This window comes from Battus philenor, unplaced genomic scaffold (genome assembly GCF_028537555.1).
Source record: "Battus philenor isolate CCGP_79_NKW_IND1 unplaced genomic scaffold, ilBatPhil1.0.hap1 SCAF_29, whole genome shotgun sequence".
Classification (NCBI taxonomy): Eukaryota; Metazoa; Arthropoda; class Insecta; order Lepidoptera; family Papilionidae; genus Battus; species Battus philenor.
The window spans coordinates 2,220,093-2,240,154 of record NW_027181692.1 but is presented as its reverse complement, the minus strand read 5'-3'; the positions used below and the strand labels follow the sequence as shown (position 1 = coordinate 2,240,154).

At 32.8% G+C, this 20,062-nt stretch overlaps 1 protein-coding gene across 1 annotated transcript; it reads left to right on the top strand.

Annotated features, from left to right (window-relative positions):
- Window positions 1-2,000: 2,000 nt before the first annotated feature.
- Window positions 2,001-18,487, top strand: LOC137926432 (zinc finger protein 11-like). The gene is made up of 10 exons (XM_068770031.1): window positions 2,001-2,197; window positions 2,918-3,053; window positions 5,601-5,741; window positions 7,016-7,252; window positions 8,216-9,243; window positions 14,321-14,468; window positions 15,131-15,274; window positions 15,356-15,520; window positions 16,528-16,818; window positions 17,631-18,487. Exons 1-10 carry the CDS (start codon window positions 2,045-2,047, stop codon window positions 18,485-18,487), a joined length of 3,300 nt encoding a protein of 1,099 aa, XP_068626132.1. The 5' UTR covers window positions 2,001-2,044.
- Window positions 18,488-20,062: the final 1,575 nt, after the last annotated feature.

The following is a 20,062-nucleotide window of genomic DNA, read 5'->3' as shown; positions in this document are numbered from 1 at the left end:
TTTTCGTGTAGTGTTGTAAACCCTCAATATTTTAGACAAATTATAACGTCTGGTGCATACTTGCGGTTTGATAATTGACTTTTTATACATCTTTTAAAAAAAAAACAAGTCATTACTAAGTCAAATGTATCCGATTGTCGAAAAATAACTATAAATAAACAGGTATCGATAATTCATTCGAGTTAAACAATATATTCTGAAAACTGTTAATTTGGAAATGATAAAACTGCATTAAGTACAACGTCCATTCGTGCCTAATGCCTAACGCCGATTAAGTAATTTAATATTATTTAATTACACTATTAACATCTTAATATTATTAACAAGCTCAAGACTGATAACAGGGTGCAACTAAAAACTTAAATTGGAATTAACGTACACACAATTTTTAAAATATACAAATACCTTCTTATATATCTTGGGAAATAATGACATTTGTCATTGTAACAGATGACGGTTAGAAACTAGCCATAATTGCTATAAACATTTCCGTCTCCGTTTTCATAGATCTTCATATTGTATCAAAAAGGGCACAAGAATTTGGACGTGTTCATTTTAGATATGAACGCATAAAATTTGTGAAAAAATTTTTTAGATTCTCATATTTAAGGTAATTATATTTTTGAGAATAATTAACGCGATCGATGTGTAGTTAAGATAATATTTGTATGGTGTATGTGTGTGTATCTATTTATATTTATGTATAATAAATGTGTAATTGGTAGTTCCTTAAAAGGACAAATTGTAATTTCTTAGAAACTAGCACTCGGAATATTTGTATTAATAAAAGTCGTAGAGGAATATAATTGTTTCATTTTTCGAATGGATTTGGGAAACCATTTTAATTCTTATAGCCGTTATTTTGAAATTGATTAGGAAGTTATACAAAATACGGTTGATCTCTTGCGAATATGCCATGTCCACGGCATGTTTTGTCAACCGTACAGCTATCATGCCGTGCGATTAAGAAAGGGTGCAATCTTGTACATGACACGGCAAAGCTACCGTTAGAATACAGCCAAGCTACAGGCCTGCTCTGCTAACCATGAATTTTTTGGACGAAAAATATTATCCTTGCATACTAAGTTACCTGCCATTTTTCTCAACAAGCTCTCACACTGATGTATTAAACACTGATAACCGTGCAGGCATACGGAGAATTAACCGTCAATTATCAACTTTGCCAAAAAACCAAATTTTAAGTACACCTACCAACGCTAGAAGCCTATTTCAGAAATGAGCTGGCTTTTGACAGGCTTGATCTCTTAAGAGATTTTAAACAGATTTCGCTGTCTAAACACTTTGTTCTGCCATTAGTTATTAATCAGTCAAAGCCAAGTAAAAAAAAAATTAAAGTTCTTTCAGAGCGATCGCTTTATTTATTTATTTATTATCTTAAGAATAAACAAGGAATTATTACAAGATTTCAATGTGACGAAGAGACAGTTTATGGTAGGTACAGAAAAAGTATTTATTGTTTAATAAAAATACTGATTTTACTAACTTCATTGCTATTTTTATTTTTCTCTCCATAATTAACATGGAAAACATCACACACTATTTTACATTTTACGTAATTTTATTGAATTTTATAATACATCCAATGAAAAATAATACATTTATTATTTTGATATCAGTTATTGGAATTGAGAATGCTTTTTTCGCTAAATATATCAATGAGACGCGAATAAAGTGTAATACAAATTATGGAAAGAATTTCGCAAAATCGAGATTTTTAAATCGACACGAGGCTGGTCTTTTTGGTCTTATTTGTCTTTTTTGTCTTGTTTATGTACAGATTGCCTTAAAAATTGCCAGGGTGAGTTCGTAGAGTTAATTTATTAATAAAGAAACTTGAAGTTATTTCAAATTTATTTATTTTATCGATTGCAATCATTTCACTAATTATCGTTTGTTGAAAACTTTTAATCGATTTACATCGTTTTCACCACACTATGAACAGTGAATCAAACATGGCGCATGGAGCTGCATGAAAATTGTATAGCAATAAAAACATTGTCCATTTTTAGTAAAATAAATAATTATGAATTCGTCCAACGGTGAAACTGTGTTTTTTGTGGGAAGATGTAAATGTTGTCTCAACGAGGGTGAATTAAAGAATTTATGGACGCCCGAGATATTCGAGGGAGAAATTGAAATTTATGGTCAAATGCTGTCTGAATGTTTTGCGTTATCAGTAAGAAAATGTTTTTCTTATTAAATTTTTATTCTAATTAATTTCCAAATATTTTTTCTTTTCCGTTACATGATTATGTTTATTGACAATTAGAATTATTTTGACCTATTTCAATATTATTTTAATAATTAATTAAAATCTTGGCTATGTAACATTCGAAAATAAATATAAAATTTCGATTTTCTTGCACTATATCCAGAATCCTGTTTCATGTTTTCATTGCTAGTTCTTTCACAAAATTTAATATACTTTAACTTCTGCTTTTGAACTTTGTTTATTACTACTATGATAGTATTTTGTCAGGGAAATTGGCCGGTGGTTGTGACCAAGCGATAATGGGTCAGGCACTTTTCATAGTGTAATGATGTATGGCTAAGATGTAACTACTAGCATTGTTTTTGAAGTGACACCACAAACCTGTGGCCCTGTAAAGAAACTAATGGAACAAATGAATATGGCAAAGCCCTCAGTAATTCTAAATATATGTATAAACTTGATATATTTTAGTAAGGAGATTTCAATGGCACAAAAATTAAAATAAACTTAGTACGTTTATCAAGAGTTACAAATACCCTGTTAAAAAGCCGAATATGTCTTATGAGTCAAAAGTTGCCCCCCCCCCCCCTGTACTGGTACCATGATGGTCACACAGGATACCACAGGCCTCCTTAAATAGTAAGTCATTTCTAAGACAATTAAAAAAATGTTTGTGTATTTTAGTTTCAGCAACCTGAAGAGCACCTACAGTATATGGAGATGATCTGCAACTCTTGCATCCTGAGGTTGCGTGATGCACTGGCATTCAAAAGGGAAGTGCTGGTGAGTGACGAGGTGCTGCGTGAGCATCAGGAAGAACGTAAGGCTCTTTGGGTTTGCATGTGCGGGCTAATTTAGTTTTGTGAAATGTATTTATTATTTCACTTAATAGTTACTACTGCCTGGCTTCAAACACTCGTAGTTATGAAATTAAACAATGAAATAACTATTCATGCTTTAAAATAGGATTGAGCCTATGAATAGTAAAGAATTTGAAATATTCTAAATTTAAATATGTATTTAGTACAAAAATTACTGCAAGGTTGTACCAAACATTGATTCTATCAAGCAGAACCCAGCAAATTGTTTGTTATGTGAAAATCAGCATGACACTAATCCCAAGCATGTTTATATATCAGAAGTGAGCAACCTTTTTAAATAATGAGCCAATTTTTTTTTGGCATGTCACACAAAGTAACAAAGCAATAAACATAATAAAAAAGTAGAGAATTCTCATATAAATCTTGATGCAAAATGTGAAATAACATGAAATATATAATGAAACATTTGGCACTCTGTTATTTATACAAGCTGTTTAATATAAATTGGAATTGATGGGGGGTAGCTATACATAGGCAGCATTCTAATTTTGCATCCATCAGTCTTGATCAATAGTCATTTTTGATTGCTTCCATGTAGCATGTATTTGTGTAGTATGTACCACCATTTTATTATAGATAATTTTATATAAATATATTTATAGAAGATAAAATAAATTAAATTTGAGTAATACTTGACCTGGCCACATAAACATGTTTAAAGGGCCAGATGTTGTCCATCCCTGTCCTATATATACATTTAATAAGATATATGCATATTTAATAAGATATATAATATTTTGATAATTATATTATTTATATAAATTGTAATTGCTTCAATAATTTTACTATGAGCATGTAAACTAACTTTAAATGCTTATATTGTAGTTATTTTTAAAAAAATATATCATAAACTTTGAATTTATAATAATAATTATTTAAAACAAGTTTTATTTAAAAGCGATTAACATTTTATTAACAAAATGTATCAGTGTAAAGTGTTTTGCACTGTAACTGTACTGTGGGAATTTCATTATAATCCTGTTTAATAAATTTGAATTTTATATTTGGTATCATTTAGCGGTCTTTGAACAACTATTTTTAGCTACAATCGATTAACATTTTATTTGAATATTTAAATTTATATAACCTATATCAGCTTCTGGGGAATCGAAACGAATTACTGGTGTGAATAATTATTACTATTATTCCACTATAAAATTAGCGAAATCCAAACAATGATCGTAATGAACTAACCGGCATCTTAAGTATTATTGGGAGTGTTGACATATACATGGGCCGTTATATCACTACACGTATTTTGTACTTTTGTATAATTAATTTCAATAAATTAGTTTAGTAAAAAAAAATCTTTCGCGTGTTTTAAATGCGTATTCAGTTGCGGCTCGCAAAAAATTAGAAATTTCTAAAAACTATCAAAAAAGCTTGGACACCCCTGATACAGTACTAATATAACAATTTTTTGTAGGGATTTTTTTACATTGACTAACGTATTGGTAATAGTAAATTGAAACAATGACCATTTAGAAGTAGTTTTTTTTAATACGCGCTTTATAAGCCCATTTCTGAGTAAGTATCAAAAAAATTTTGAAATGCAGACCAAGGGACCTGCAAGTGAAGAGTAGAACGTACACACATTATGAAGAAACTGAATTCGGGTTGTTTCCAACTAATTTTTTCGGAATTTTATGGGAGAAGCCTCTGTCTAGCCATAGAAAACCTATTCAAATGATATATGCAAGACCAATATTAATAACAGCTTTAATATTTAAAATTTTACACAGATTATTAATTAATTAAATCTGCAGATAACATCTTACAATTAGGCAAAATGACTAAAAAAAATACAATTCATAAGATGAGTTCCGTGGTCACTAAATGATCAGATTAATGGTCCACCCATGACAAAATCTGTGACAAAGTGCTGTTTCTCTCGCTTATAAGAGCCTTCAAACCTTTAGATATAAAAAACATGTAGTAATAAATAATCAGTGATGGAACATAATGAAGAATCTTTCAATGAATTATATGCAGATGCTTTATCTGTTTGTCCATGTGATTATGACTGTGAAAATGATACTGCATCAGATGAAAGCAACTCTGATATTAAGCCATCAAAATATCAAAAGAGAATATAGCATCAGATAGTGACGACGATTTGAAGGAAGAGTGGAAAGAACATGATGTTACACCAAACTTACAGAATTATTTAAATATTCCTGATGCAACTATTGAACTTGGTGACGCTCTGACCATATCATTAGGGTGACGGGTTTATTTAGTGATGGTGGTGTTTTTGATTTAATCGTTACACAGACTAATTTGTACCATCCTCAAATGTGTTACATAAAATTTATGCAAAAACTGTACCCGACACGAGATTCGAGATAAATTTTCAGTAAAATTGCCGCTCAATGATGTGTTAAATGGCTCTAAAAACATAAACAGTTAATTAGTATAAATTTGCACTATAGATAATACATTTAAGAATGCCTTAGTTAGATATTGACTATATGTATTTATTTCAGTAATGGTCTACACAGCAATTAAAGTCGAACAAGTAACAGAAGATGAGATGGAATTGGAGAAGGACTTTGAGGAAGTTGAATATTTAGAGATTAATGAAGTCCCCATTAAAGAGGAGATCGTTTCAGATCATTTAGTAAATGGTAAGATGAACAAATTTTGAATTAATATATAGTGGAATGTACATATATTGACGTCTAGTTGAATTAAATACCTGTTCCATTGATAACTTTCATGACCTAGTCAAAGAATAGGCTTGTAGATATAATTTTTTACATTTTGCAGTAGAGATGTTTTGTAGCTTAAAACATTTATCTATTAAAGTAAAAATTCTTGATTCATAGGGTATATGTTTCAAAAATATGGTAGCTAATACATAAGCTAATATAACATACAGAAACTGTGAATATGGAATGGTAATTTATATGCAATTATTGCGGATGCGTTCCTAGGTGACAAAATGCAAAAAAAATCAATTTAATTGATACTTTAAACAATGGTTTGAAGAATTCTGTAATTTTCTCTTTCTTGGCAGTTTTAAAAGCTCCTTTAATTCAAACTGACATGCAGCTTGCATTAGCAATTTGCCTCTTAAACATTAGGCTTCGTTTTACAGACGAGGCAATGTTCATAAAGAAATTGCAAAGCTCAATTGCCATTCTTAAACCTTCACAGAGATTTTTCAAATTATATATCACATTTCCAGTGTTTGTTGAAGCCTCTTCTTCAATAGGCTGTGAATTTAACATTTTAACTTAACTTTGTTTATTAGTCCACTTGATGGCATTTCCAAAGGATATTGTGTTGGACTTCTATTGGAATCCTTTTCTTATTATGTATGTACATATTGTATCCGCAAGTAAATGAATTGGGTCACATTTTTTTAATCCGCGAACAGTGAAAACAAAAATAAGGTGCTTTTATTGTATGTAAAATAGAATTTTACTATTACCGCTAATTGTAATGTTAAACTGATAAATATTTTTTATAAAATTTTTGTGTTGTACATTTTTTATGGTGGTTTACTTTTAGTAAAGTCTTTATATGGGAGACGAACGTCCGTGTTTATTTTCACATGACTAATAGAAGATTTGTTCATCATCATATCAGCCATTAGACCGACCACTGCAAGGTCAAGTCCCTAGAGATGAACCTAGCCCGCTGCCACTTCAGACAATGTTAAAAATAATACCATATGCTACTCTAAATGTACAATATGTCATAGTGTTTCCTGTTCCAAACAAAATATATAATTTTTTATTGTATGTCTATAATATTACATTCCGTAAAACTACATTTGTTTACTAGTGGATCATTAGCATATATATAAGAAGAATAAAAAAAAGGTTTGGTTCTGTGATTTACTTTCTACTTGATTTTTGTACAAATCTAAATTCATATTAAACTGTCATTTCAGATGCATCGCAGAGTTCAGAAGAACAGTTTTCTGAAAAACCGAAGAAGAAATGGCCGAAGAAGTTACCAAAAAGGGATAGGAATAAAACATACAAGCAGTATACTGTGAAGCAACTAAAGATGGCCATTGACGCTGTGGTTTCTAATAATATGTCACGTAAACATGCATCGGAAATGTTTGGTGTGCCTCGGAAGACTTTATCAGCTAAACTTCAAAGTAGTATAATTAATAAAGAGGGTAAGTGATTTAATAATCTAATGCTGTAGTCTATACAGGGTGATTTGATATAGATGTAAAAGCTTTCAACAAGTGAATGTATAGTTCATTTGTCTGCACTTACCTTTGAAATTAATCCCAATTACTTGTTATAAAGTGATTACTCTGAAATCATAGTCATCGCTTCAGATAGTGGGTATCCCACTGCAAGATATAGGCCTCCACCAAAGATATCTATGTATGATATGCAGCGGACGCTGCTGCCCATCCTCTCTCTCATAATTAATGCACTAAGTGTGAATTATATAAAATTGTATCCTGGGAAAGTTTCAATCCTCTACTGCTAGGCTATCACAGCTCCATCGTAGCAGTTGACATACATAAGCAAAATAGACTAAAATATATAGAGATGGGTGTGTCACATAATCCAAGACAAATTTAACAAATAGTCTATAACTGTCGGATTGGTACCCTTGACAAAGAAAGCATTATCCTTAAGCAATGCAGTTAGGTAATTTCTACATACCTCCAAGAGGGGTGGGGATGTGATGTAAATAAACTAAAGCCACCTGAAGGATAACGATTGCCTATCTGCCTGCCAAGCATGGCTAATATGGTTTATCCCCCATAGATATACAAAAGGGAGGTCCATGTATAGATGTAATTTTCCTAAATAATTAAATACATAAACATAATGTGAACATGTTTTTTTATTTTATTTTACCCCAACCTAAACCTAATTAAACCTATTAAGTGCGACAGAGATAACGCTCTATGGAACCGAAATTAGCCGATTCTCTTTCCAAAGGTCGATGCTATACTTATCGCCGGGTATTGCACTTTTATATATCACACTAGCTTCGGTCGTATGTTAGTTATAAATATAAATTTTTATTCATTTATAGGGAATTCCACAGCAATATTTTGTATGTAAAAAATTCTATGAGTTAAATATCACTGCTGATTATATTATTTCTCTTACAGAAATTGACGATGAAGCCACCAAATTATATGAGCAAGAGAAACATTATAAATTAGTAGAAGAAATTAAAACAATTCTTACATATACAAATGCTATACCTTACAAAACGAAAACATCCAGATATTATTGCGCATATTGTTCTACAGACGGAATGCATTTTGAAGACCCCGATGACTTAAGAACTCACACAAGGACAGTTCATGCAGAAGAGAGAACTTCAAGCATAGACCAAATAATGAAACCGCAGTGGTTGAATGAAGTTCTTAAAATGGATATACACAGCCTCCATTGCACAGTCTGCTGTACAATACTCCTAACATGGAACGACATGTTCAGACACCTGGAGAATGAACACAAGGTATACTTAGACGAGGCATACAATAGAGTAATACCATACACTCTAACAAGACAATTAAGCTGTGCTTTATGTGGAGATTCCTTTCCAAACTACCACAATCTCGACGGACATATGAATGCCCATTATAGTAGTTACATTTGTTACGAGTGCGGAGACACATTCTTAGCTGCAAGCCGACTCAACAAACATGTTGAGGTACACAACAGCGGACAATACCCATGTAAAGCCTGCAACAAAGTTTTCAAACTCAAAAAATACATGAAGAAACACTATGATCTCGTCCACAGTCACGAACAGAAGATCAAATGTCTATACTGTCCGGAGAAGTTCTTCGGCGCATTCCAAAGACACCAACATGTCATGGAGATGCATAAAGAACGTGTGAAAATCAGTGCATGCGAGATCTGTGGAAAAACTTTCGACTGGCAGCCATACTACACCGCTCATATGAGGAGGATACATGGAGCAGAGAAGAATTACAAGTGTAAGGAATGTGGTAAAACATTCCTCATGAAGTATGAACTGAAGAATCACCAAGTGAAACATGAGACGGAGAGGAATTATATATGTGATGTGTGTAGTGAGAGATTTAAGAGTAAGCCGGGGTTAATGCGACACTCCAGGGTGCACCATGGGCAGCCTAAAAGTGTTATCAAAGTTAAAAATATGATGGTTGAAGCTTAAAGTGACGGTTTTCATGATATTGTGTATGCATGGCCTTAATATGGTCTAGGGTTTTGTGATATGCGTGGTAAAGGAAGAAAAAAGTAAATTATTTCTTTTTCTGGTGGTTTTTAATAAGAATATTTCACAGTGATTTGTACAAATTATTGTTTGCGATTCCTGAATAAATAGCTTCAAGATAGTTGTTACAAGCGGCTAACAGTAAATGTACTGTGGTCACCGATTTATTAAATTTTTGAGATAATTTTAAAAGGAATATTTTAACTTAATTGCAATTAATATATAGTGTCTTATAAATAAAATTAAAAGCATAATTGAGTGAAATTATTTAATAAATCAAAATCACATACATTTTTTTCAACATGTTTAAAATTAGCCCATGATATAGGCCAGGACAATAGAAAGATAAAATGGCAGTGGGCAGTCCACTGTGGTTTTAGGGTTCTGGAATGAAGATCCAACCACAGAGTGAAAAGACAGGCTTGCTAAGATCTTCGGAAGACCCTGGAGTCTATTAGAGAGATCTATGTCCAGGAGTTTTACTGATGATGATGATGAAGCTAGTTAAAGGGTGTAGGAATTATTATGAGAATATAGTCCCACAGAGTGATATTATCTTTGAGAATCAAACCATAGTGGTGCGATTCGTTTATTTTAAAAATTTACGCAATGGTAACATGAAAGAGCATCACAGGGTGTAAATTTATTTATAAAATGGCATTAGTTTTTAAAATATATGACAATGATTGTTTTTAATTAATTTCCTAGTGTTACCTCTAAGTATTGTCACACGATTTCTTGACCTTTAATTTGTGGGACACTATAATTAAATAATTTCTCTAATCTTTCTAAAAGATTAGACATGGCCTTAATGCGAATAATTTTAATAGTTTTCGTAACTTAAAGAATTCTACCTCGAAACAGGATATAGCGAATGGAAATAATAATTGAAAAGCAATTTGTATTGTAAAATAAATTATGTGAGTTTATATGAGTTTTATTTATGATTGTTATCGTTACAGCTGTAATGTCCACTGCTGGGTATAGGTTGCCATGGATTTATACACACCGTCATGTAAAGAAAATTGGTGTTACAATTACTCTTGTGATTTATTTATAACACAAGCAAGCCTTGGAAATTCCTAATATGAAGTATTAGAAAACAAATATGAATAAAATCGGTAGTCATTATCAAATAATGGCGCGACCAGGAAATATTGGAAATGGCCTTTTAATATCATCCAGCATCTTCGGACAACTTCACCACGGCTTTTCGTGCGCCCATCTTGTGGGTGGACTTTCTTCGCTACACTAGCCGATCCGTGATCTTTTGGCTTTGTTTAGTAATGCGGGGGTATTTTTCAGATACTGAAAAAAAAAACTGGGGTACCATCGGGTTCTTAGGTATGTTATTTTGGAAAAAATGGGTCTCTTGCCCAAAATAATTTGGGAATACCAGAAATGTTGTAACGTTGCATGTCTGCGTCCGATATATCTTACAGCGACAATAAATATTGCATAAAATAAATAATATTGCATTTGGAAAGAAAATCGGCTAAATTCGGCTTCCTTTTTAAATTAAATATATTTTTCCTTCTGTTGCCGTTCGCTGTTTCTTTTACCTTACTACCCACAGCTATGACCGGTACAATGTAAACTATGAAATATTTTCCTATAATATTAAAGTTCACTACAAATTATTAATTTTAGATAACGAGTAACAAATGCATTAATCCTTGTAACAGAACGTTTATAACGCGTTTTCATATAACGAGTTTCTTTAGTACATATATTCATCATTGTTTCAGCCGTAGATGTCATCATGTTCGCAGTTGAGAACTCGTAAGAAAGTAGGTTTTACTGAAATTCAGCTTAAACCTAACTTAGGCTGAGTTCTTTCGATTTTATCAAAGATTTTTGCATCGTTGAATTTCCCCATCTCCTTTCTTCCACCGGACAACAAGATGCGCAGATTCAAAATATCCATACACGATTGAAAATCTAAATTATGATACAACCTACCGGCATCGTTATTTGCATATAACTAAAACTAGGTCTTTAAGTCTTGTGTAAATAGATATGTCCAGGCAAGCCTAAAACATCGTCAGACCTCGCCATCGCTTAATATCAAGTCAGACGTGTAAAATGCATTTCCTGTAGTCGATAAGATAAACATATTTATTTCTAACTATTATTGGATTAACATTTAAAAATATAATGCTAATACTTTCATATTTCGCAGTAACTAATATTTTTGATAGGTATTTTCAACTTTCATCGATTTTAATTACAAACCTATCTTTAAAAAACTAAGTATTATAGTTTTTTTTCCATTTTGTAAAATTTGCGGCATTCTATACAATGTTGTTAAATTAATATAGGTTCTTATTTAACAATATTAATTAATAAAATATATAATTAAATAAAAATATCGATATTGTTCGATTTATGACTTTACTTTCAAGAACCACAGATATGTCTACATGACATATCACAATAACATATGCGATTTACAAATGTAAACAATACGCAAAGGCAATTAATTCAGTGAAAATGGAAAATAATTATGGCGTGTGTAGATTTTGTTTAGAGAAAGGACAGCATCAGGATATATATACGGAATACTTTTGGCACGGTGTTAGAGAAGTGTTTGTCGACATGATCATGGATTGTTTTAATATTTACGTAAGTAAACTGGTTGTTATTTAAATCAATTGCATATGGAGACACCGTTCAAGGAAGAGATACTTATTCATTGCATTAATGATCATTGGGTGATTTTATGGAATATAATATATGTAGAAGTTGCCTGGAGAGGAACATATTCTCAGGCTGTGATATCTTCTATGAAGTCATTTCTTTTAAAATTTTGCAATGGAGCCTTCCTGAACATTAGCTGAAATCTTTTTGTAATAAAATTAACTAATACATTGAAGCTGAGACTTAATAGTACAAACACGAACCTGTATTTCCTTTGGCTATGCCATCACTTGGAAAGGACTATCAATCTCATTTATGTTTCAAGTTTCCAAATACACATAGAATGTTATTGCAGACAAAATTTACGACTTCCAAAGTGAGTTTTGAACTGTCTATTCAAAATAAATTTTTTCACTAAATTAATTACGAATAGCTAAGACAAATTCTGTTTGGTTAGCAAGAAATAAATAGATATACAACAAATAGATTAAATCATTGAAACCACATTTTATTTTAAATGCTGCTTCAATAATTATTAAGACTACCCTTTCCTTTACAGGATGATTGGTAATGTGTGTAAAACCTTTAATAGGGTATAGCTCATTTGTCAGCAAATAACTGTGAAGTTTTTACACCTATTTCCAATCATCCTATATACAGTGATCACTAAGAAATATGTTTAATTCATTTATATTTTAAATTTGAATACTGTAGGCTGATAAGTTCTGGCAGTATGAAGTCTGCAAGGGCAGTTTAAACAATTATTATTTTAATATGTAGGAATCTGTGTTTGAAAATTCCTTTTGTTTCTATATTATTATCACATTATTTATTATTTTTTAAGCTGTGTACCATACATTAATTGATGGCAGATAAATGTAAAAACACTCTTTTTAATTATTTACACCAATGACCAATCACCCTGGATATTCTAAGGAATAATTTACAATGTTTCAGTTATCAACAAATACAGGGTTGAGTTCATTGGTGTGTGTATCATGTGTCCACCGTCTACGGAATGCGAACAACTTCCGTCTAATGGTTGTGAACTCTGAGGAACGACTACTCAATGCCATCACCGAGAAAGACACTATCTTCATAAATGGTAACGATCCAGTATGTATATATAGATAGTTTTATACAATTTTTTTTACATAGTTGTAATGGAATAGGCTTTTGTCTTCCATCTCACCTGATGGAAAGTGTAGGTAAAGATGAAGGTGGTACACACCCATCCAAAAGAAATCTGTTCACTCTACTCTTAAAGACTCCAGAGTTAATTTATTAGGAAAAATAGACTAGGCAGTTGATTCCAAATCTTGGTGACTCTTGCCAAAAATGAGCTGTCAAACCGTTTAGTCCGACTTTTGGGTCAACAATATATGGGTGAAACTTTTACCTGCGTCTAGAAGTCCGATAAAGTAATGGAGATGGCTAAATCAAATGTTTTTACTAAGAAAGGGATTAATATATAGCTACTTCCGCTATGCAGCTGTAGTCGTGCAATGAAGTGCACCGCCGGCCAGCCCATTGATGAATGCGCAACAAGCAATGGGAAACAAGTAGTTAAACTGCAAGAAAAAGTAGCTATATATTAGTCCCTTTCTTAGTCAGGATGGACTTCCGCGAGGTAACGTCTGATTCTATTAGACATTTCTTTTACTTCTATTGATTATTCTTTAAAAATTTGATAGATAATCAATGACACCATTCCTTAGTAATTTTTTCAGATGAGGATTATTAGTTCAAACTGATCGGTGTTTAGATTTTAAGAATTTTAAGTGGAGTAAATTGATACCGTTAAGAATGTTGCTTTGAATATAGAAATATTATTGAGAGCCACAAACATTCCTTCAAAGAGCCGCAGATTGGCCACCTATGGTCTATAATATGTAGATGCAGTGTGAAAATATATCATCATTTGAGCTGTGGGATATTCATTGCTGGACAAAGGTTTTCCCAACAAATTTCAGTGTTTTTCAACTTCTTAAAATCATTCATTCATTCCTCTGTGGTCCTTTTCATTCTCTTTCATTCCTTACCATACCTTGTTACCTTTCACATAACGCCTCTCTTCCTTTGTCCGTCTACAGAATACTGTTGCAATTTAAAATTTGATTTTTAATCTTCATTTTACATTCTTTTAAGTTTTGTTTCATATCAATTATTTTTATTTTCTATTATTTATTGCGGTTTTACAATTTGTTTTACAATATTTACTTTTATTCTGTTGATTTAGGTCTTATAAATTTTTTTGCAGTTAAAATTATTTTCCTATAGTACTCCATAAAGGTGATGTTGCTTTCCTTTATACTTTCCTGCTACCGAAACTGGCAATTTTGGTTTCGCGCCAAATATGGGACAGCCGATTACTTTGTGCATCAGCGTCTGGTCCAAGCCTGGGTCCCAGATGCACGAGATACTCTCATGTGATAAAACCTATGAAGGTACTCCGAAAATCTCCTGTCGCCCGAGAACACCTAGACCAGAACCGTCCAGCTCAAACCTTGCAAGTGCACTTGCTGGTCTCTGGTCTTCACTCCTAGACCTTAACGGCCACTTACTCTGTTGTGAAGATATATAGGCAAGGTCAAACACCTTTAAAACAAGATTCTGAATGTAAATTAAACAGACTTGTTCCTTTTTTAGGTTCTTTATAATACAAATATGATAAAACGGTTGAAAAATAACTTTGATGAAGAAAAAAGATATAAATAACAAACTAGCTATAATACACAAATTATTGAAACGTATTTTAGTAGAATTTTTGTTTTACATCGATTATATATAGCAGGAGTGGCCAACCTGCGGCTCTTTGAACGATTATTTTGGGCTCCGATGGATTGTGGAATTATTTATTTATTTAAATTTATATTATTTATGTCAGCTTCAGGGAAATTGAAACAAATTACTGGTGTGAATATTTATTATTATTCACCATAAAATTAGCGAAATCCAAACACCGATCGTAATTAACTAACCGGCATCTTAAGTATTATTAGGAGAACTGTCATACGTGTGCCATTATATCTAATCAATATGATTTTTGTAAAAAAAACATTCTTTTACGTGTTTTAAATGCTTATTCATTTGCGGCTTGCAAAAAATTCCAATTTTTGGAAAATAGTTCGCTCTATCAAGCTTAGTCACCCCTGATATATCGTTTTATTTTTAGTGCCTGTTAACAACCATTCCTTGGAAGCGGTGGACGTCATCAAAACTGAAAATGATGTTGATGTGAAGGAAGAAGATAAAGATTTGACCGTGTCTATGGATTGCGATTCGGATTATATTCCTGATAACTTTGACGATGTTTATGGTAAGATTTATAACAAATAAATCATCATATCAGCCCATAGCACATATAATTTTTTAATACATTTATTATTATTAATTTTAGCTTCAGATGTTACAAAAGATGATCCAGCTGCATTTGATGAGGGAACTGGGTTAACAGAGGCAGCGCTCATTGCGAGGTTCCCAAGGGACCAGCTGAAACTACCGACGAGGGAATCGCTGCAGGCATCTTGTCCTGAATTCTTTCGGCACTTGGAATTGTTGAAAGGTATAATATTAATGTATAAATATAGTAAAATAAAATTTTTAGTATTGTCAAAAGATAGACATAAAAACTATAGTTTTTTTTATTCATTTTAAGTCTCTTGAAAACTTAGCCTTAACTTTATAAGCAATGTGCCATCAATCACTTGTAAGAATACCTTCAATTCAGTTTATTAAATTATAAGTGATGACATTGTTAAACTGTCCAGGTGTTCCGCTTGAGCGGGTTTAACTTGGACCAAAACCAAAAAACGCTCCGCTTGTCACTCGTACCATACACTTAGTAGTAGCCACACCAACCTGAACTAATTTACAGCATATGAGTTACATATTTACCCCTTTAAACCTTTTTACCTATAATCAATCACCCTGTATGTATAATAACGTATCTTTATTTGGTATTTACAGTTCATATCAATTTTTCCCTTCATGCCTTCTGATTTCACATTTTTATCGGGCCATAGCTAGAGATGTTGTAGATCAGTGTTTCCCAACGCGGGGCCCACGCACCACGGGGGGAAATTTGATCATTAAGGGGGATAGTCCAAAAATGGACTTAACTGAGTTACCGCTTGCGCTCCGGAGTTTAACTTTTTAACAAAAACTAATTAGTGTAATTGCGGTAAATCATTATATTTATAAACAAAATATTATATAGCAAAACCTACTTCAAAAATTTTTAAGAATTTGTTTTTGAAATTTTCATTGCATATTTTGAATAATTATTTACGGTGTTTCGTTAACAATTTCCTAGTGATTTTTTCCTTAATGTTTCTTAAGTAAAGAATTAAATTATTTAATATTAAAACATATAAGGGGGACATAAGAATTTTAGGAAAGCTATGTTGGGTTCATGGCACCTGAAAGATTGGGAAACACTGCTTTATGTGTTTAGATACAACTGTTATATGTTAAAGTCATATAAAGAATATCATTGTTGTATGATAGTCGTACACTTATGTCATATATTTTCAAGTGTTTTACAACTACCCACATATATCTTTGATGTAGGTAAAATTGTTCTACCAAGAATGATAGCCAAGCTGCTTAATCACGACGACACCGACCAAACCTTGGCGAAACGCAAAAAACTCTACATATCTGAAAAAATGGGACATATTGTGAACGCTTCTTTACTGTTGGAACATAGTAATGCAACACCGTTCAAGAATAGAAATCGTTCAGGTTTTCCATGCTTCTATTGTCGCAAGGTCTTCGAGAACTTGGAAAAGTTGCAGGAACATCAGGGGAAACTGCATAAGAAGAGCGAGATTAAAAAGATTCTTGCCACTTACGGTGCAGGTAGGTGAGAATTTTTAATAAATAGAAAATATGTATATGTCTTATTGCATTTAGCTGGAAAGATGGATTGCCACAATGAATCCCCCATGTGTTGGTCCCTGCAAGTCCTCATGCTTGTTTTATTTCAGCCCCCACCTCGTCGCACTTTCCTACTGCGCGGTACAGCGGTTTCGGTAGCACTATATGATAACGTATTATATTTTAATGAAATTGCAATGTTGTCTACTACTACTGCATATGAAACAAAAAGGCTAACAAAGTACGAAGATTTAATTAAGTTAAAAGATCCAATTATAGCTCGATTTGAAAATAGCGACCTGGACAGTTTTAACGTTTTTCCCTTCTCTTGTGATAAAGAATAAATAATTGATGAATATATATGATCCTAGGATAGAATGTGATAGGATAATAAAATGAATAGATGAATATAACATTTTTATTCAGAAAGTATAAGGAAACATCTGAAATTTTTTAAAGTTAAGATCGTTCAAATTCGTATACCTGAGATGGTTCCACTGTCCTTTTCTTATGCGATAATAAAATAGTGTGCATGTTGGGTAGTTTAACATTTGTGTTGGTCACGACACATGTTAGTGGGACCGGAAAGTAATGTCAATTTCTTAAGTTAAATTCACATAACTACTAATCAACAACATATTCACCTTCGTTATCAACAACCTAGTATAAAAATTTTTAATCAGTTTTTCTGTAAAATATATCGACAGAAACGACATTACTTTCCGGTCCTCCTAATAGCTTAGTAATTTAAAAATTAATTACATGGATGTAATTCAGTAAAACCAACCTTTCAGAATGCTTCGTGGTGTACGTTGATGTGACAAATTTGACCTGCACGATATGCGACGAGAGAGTGCCGAACATAAACGAACTTAGATCTCATTTGACCAAAGCACACAAGAAGAGATTCCACACAGAGTTCACAGATAGAGTCGTACCGTTCAAGTTATCGCAGACCAACATATATGAGTGTCAGGTGTGTGGATTCAACTTCGAGACCTTCGGCTCTATAGAGCGCCACATGAATGTCCACTACAGAAATTACGTTTGCGAGGAATGTGGTACGGGCTTCGTGACCAAGTACCGTTTGAGGGTACACGCAAAATCTCTCCATTCAGGCGGTACTTTCCCTTGTGATATCTGCAAAAAGGTATACTCGACGCTACAGAAGCAAAAGAACCACGTAGCGGCAGTACATATGAATGTTAAGAGATTTAAATGTCCCAAATGCTCGGAGAGGTTCTCAGAGTACTTCCGGAGACAGAAACATCTGGTGGATGTTCACGGAGTAGCACCACTGCGGTACAAATGCAATGTTTGTGACAAGTCCTTCGACAGGAGATACACTTTGTCAAGACATTTGAAAAGAGATCATTTGGAGGAGAGGGACTTCCAGTGCAATGTGTGTTCGTACACGTGCTTCACGAAAAACGAACTAAGAGTTCATATGGTAAAGCACAATGGTGAGAGGATATATGAGTGTTCTGTTTGCAAGAAATCCTACGCGAGGAAGAAAACTCTTAAAGAGCATATGCGGATACACAATAACGACAGGAGATTCGCCTGTGCAGTATGTGGACAGGCATTCGTGCAAAAGTGCAGTTTAAAAGGACATATTAAGACTCATCACATTGAGTACAGTTTGCAGTGATAGCAGAGTTCAACCCAATGTCCAAAGCTTATAAAACTGTTATAATTTATCAGATGACAGGAGTCTTAAATGGACATGTCTTAATAAACATCTGTTTACTGTAGGTGTAATGGATAGTCATTTATGCATGGTATCCTGTGCAGGGGTGAAATCCTACAGAGCACACGTACTTTGGTTCACCAAGTGTCGCCCCGTGATCGTCAGCAATATCAAGGGTCTTTTGGTATTTCTCGAGAAGTTCCGTTGGCTAGACTAGTGCCAACCAAATAAAATATAAGCACTAACAAAATAGATAAAGATTAGTATTAAATGACAAAAAGGAAAAAATAAGGAATGACAACCTAAATATGTAAATTAATTAAAAATGTAAATATCTAATAGATTCAGGCGTTACTTTGAGCAAGTCTATCCTAAGTAAGAAAAGGACTAATATATAGCTACTTCCGCTATGTAGCAGTAGTTGTGCAATATAGTGCACCGCTCGCCAGCCCGCTGATAAATGCGCATGCGGCAAACAATGCTAATTACACCACTACCACCGTTAATTCACTCAACTCGTGTTTCACCCCTCCACGGAGCATCCTCAGGAATAATGTTACACCGATTAGCGTAGTCGGTGTTTGGCACTGATTTGTGCACTTTATTGCACAACTACTGCTACATAGCGGAAGTCGCTATATATTAGTCCTTTTCTTACTAAAAATCTAAATACAAGGATGTGGGGAAGAATAAGAAGAGACGAAAGAAAGAAACATGCTGCAAAATAAAGAGTGATAGAATTTGTAATGTAAAGTAGTAGAGAAAGCGAAAGACCACATAATGAAGAAACGACTAAATAAAATTAATTAAACCCAAATATTTATTTTCCCAATATAGTCCTTAACCTGAAACATGTTAGGAATGAATTGAGAGTTCCCCAAAAATAGGGGCCAATAAAAAAAACCTAATTCAAAATAAACATTCGCTTGGTTGCAGAAACTAGCTCATTATGTCAAGATAGAACTGTTGAACAATTGAGTCATTTTGAAGATATTATGATGACAAGATGTTCACCTGTGAAGTGTGAAGTCAGGTTTTCATGCAGAAATTCAGTTTGAAATGGCAAATTATAGTGCATCACATAGGGTAGTTTGCAATAACTTCAAAACAAATTAGTTCTTGCCTGATAATTATGGTTTAAGTATAAGTCATCTATAAGGATGGCACTTGGCATAGCGAACAAGTAGATATAATATAATTTATTCCCCAGATAACAGAGTATTTTACAAAGGAAAATTTCGAAGTTCCGGCGCTTAGGCCAATTCCATGTTAGAGATAACAGAGCAAAAAATGTGATATCTCCAATAGATCTGTAATACCTGTTTACAAATTGGATGCGGGTAATTTAATATAGGTAACAAAATTCTAAATAAAATTTTTAAAAAACATATTTTCTTTCTTTCATTTATATATTTCATATAATCAAACAACAACAAGCCTTAGGATTTAAGTGTTATATCACATGACAGGATTTGATCCCATTGATTTTATAATTAAGTTATATCTACAAACAGTTAAAATTCAACATGTTAGGAA

What these genes read in the sequence shown, in the direction of transcription:
- LOC137926432 (XM_068770031.1), top strand. Translation starts at nt 2,045, where the DNA reads ATGAATTCGTCCAACGGTGAAACTGTGTTTTTTGTGGGAAGATGTAAA. An exon ending in TAGTATAATTAATAAAGAGG is followed by an intron (nt 7,253 to 8,215) that starts GTAAGTGATTTA and finishes TTTCTCTTACAG; the next exon opens with AAATTGACGATGAAGCCACC. An exon ending in TCAAAGTTAAAAATATGATG is followed by an intron (nt 9,244 to 14,320) that starts GTTGAAGCTTAA and finishes AATATGGGACAG; the next exon opens with CCGATTACTTTGTGCATCAG.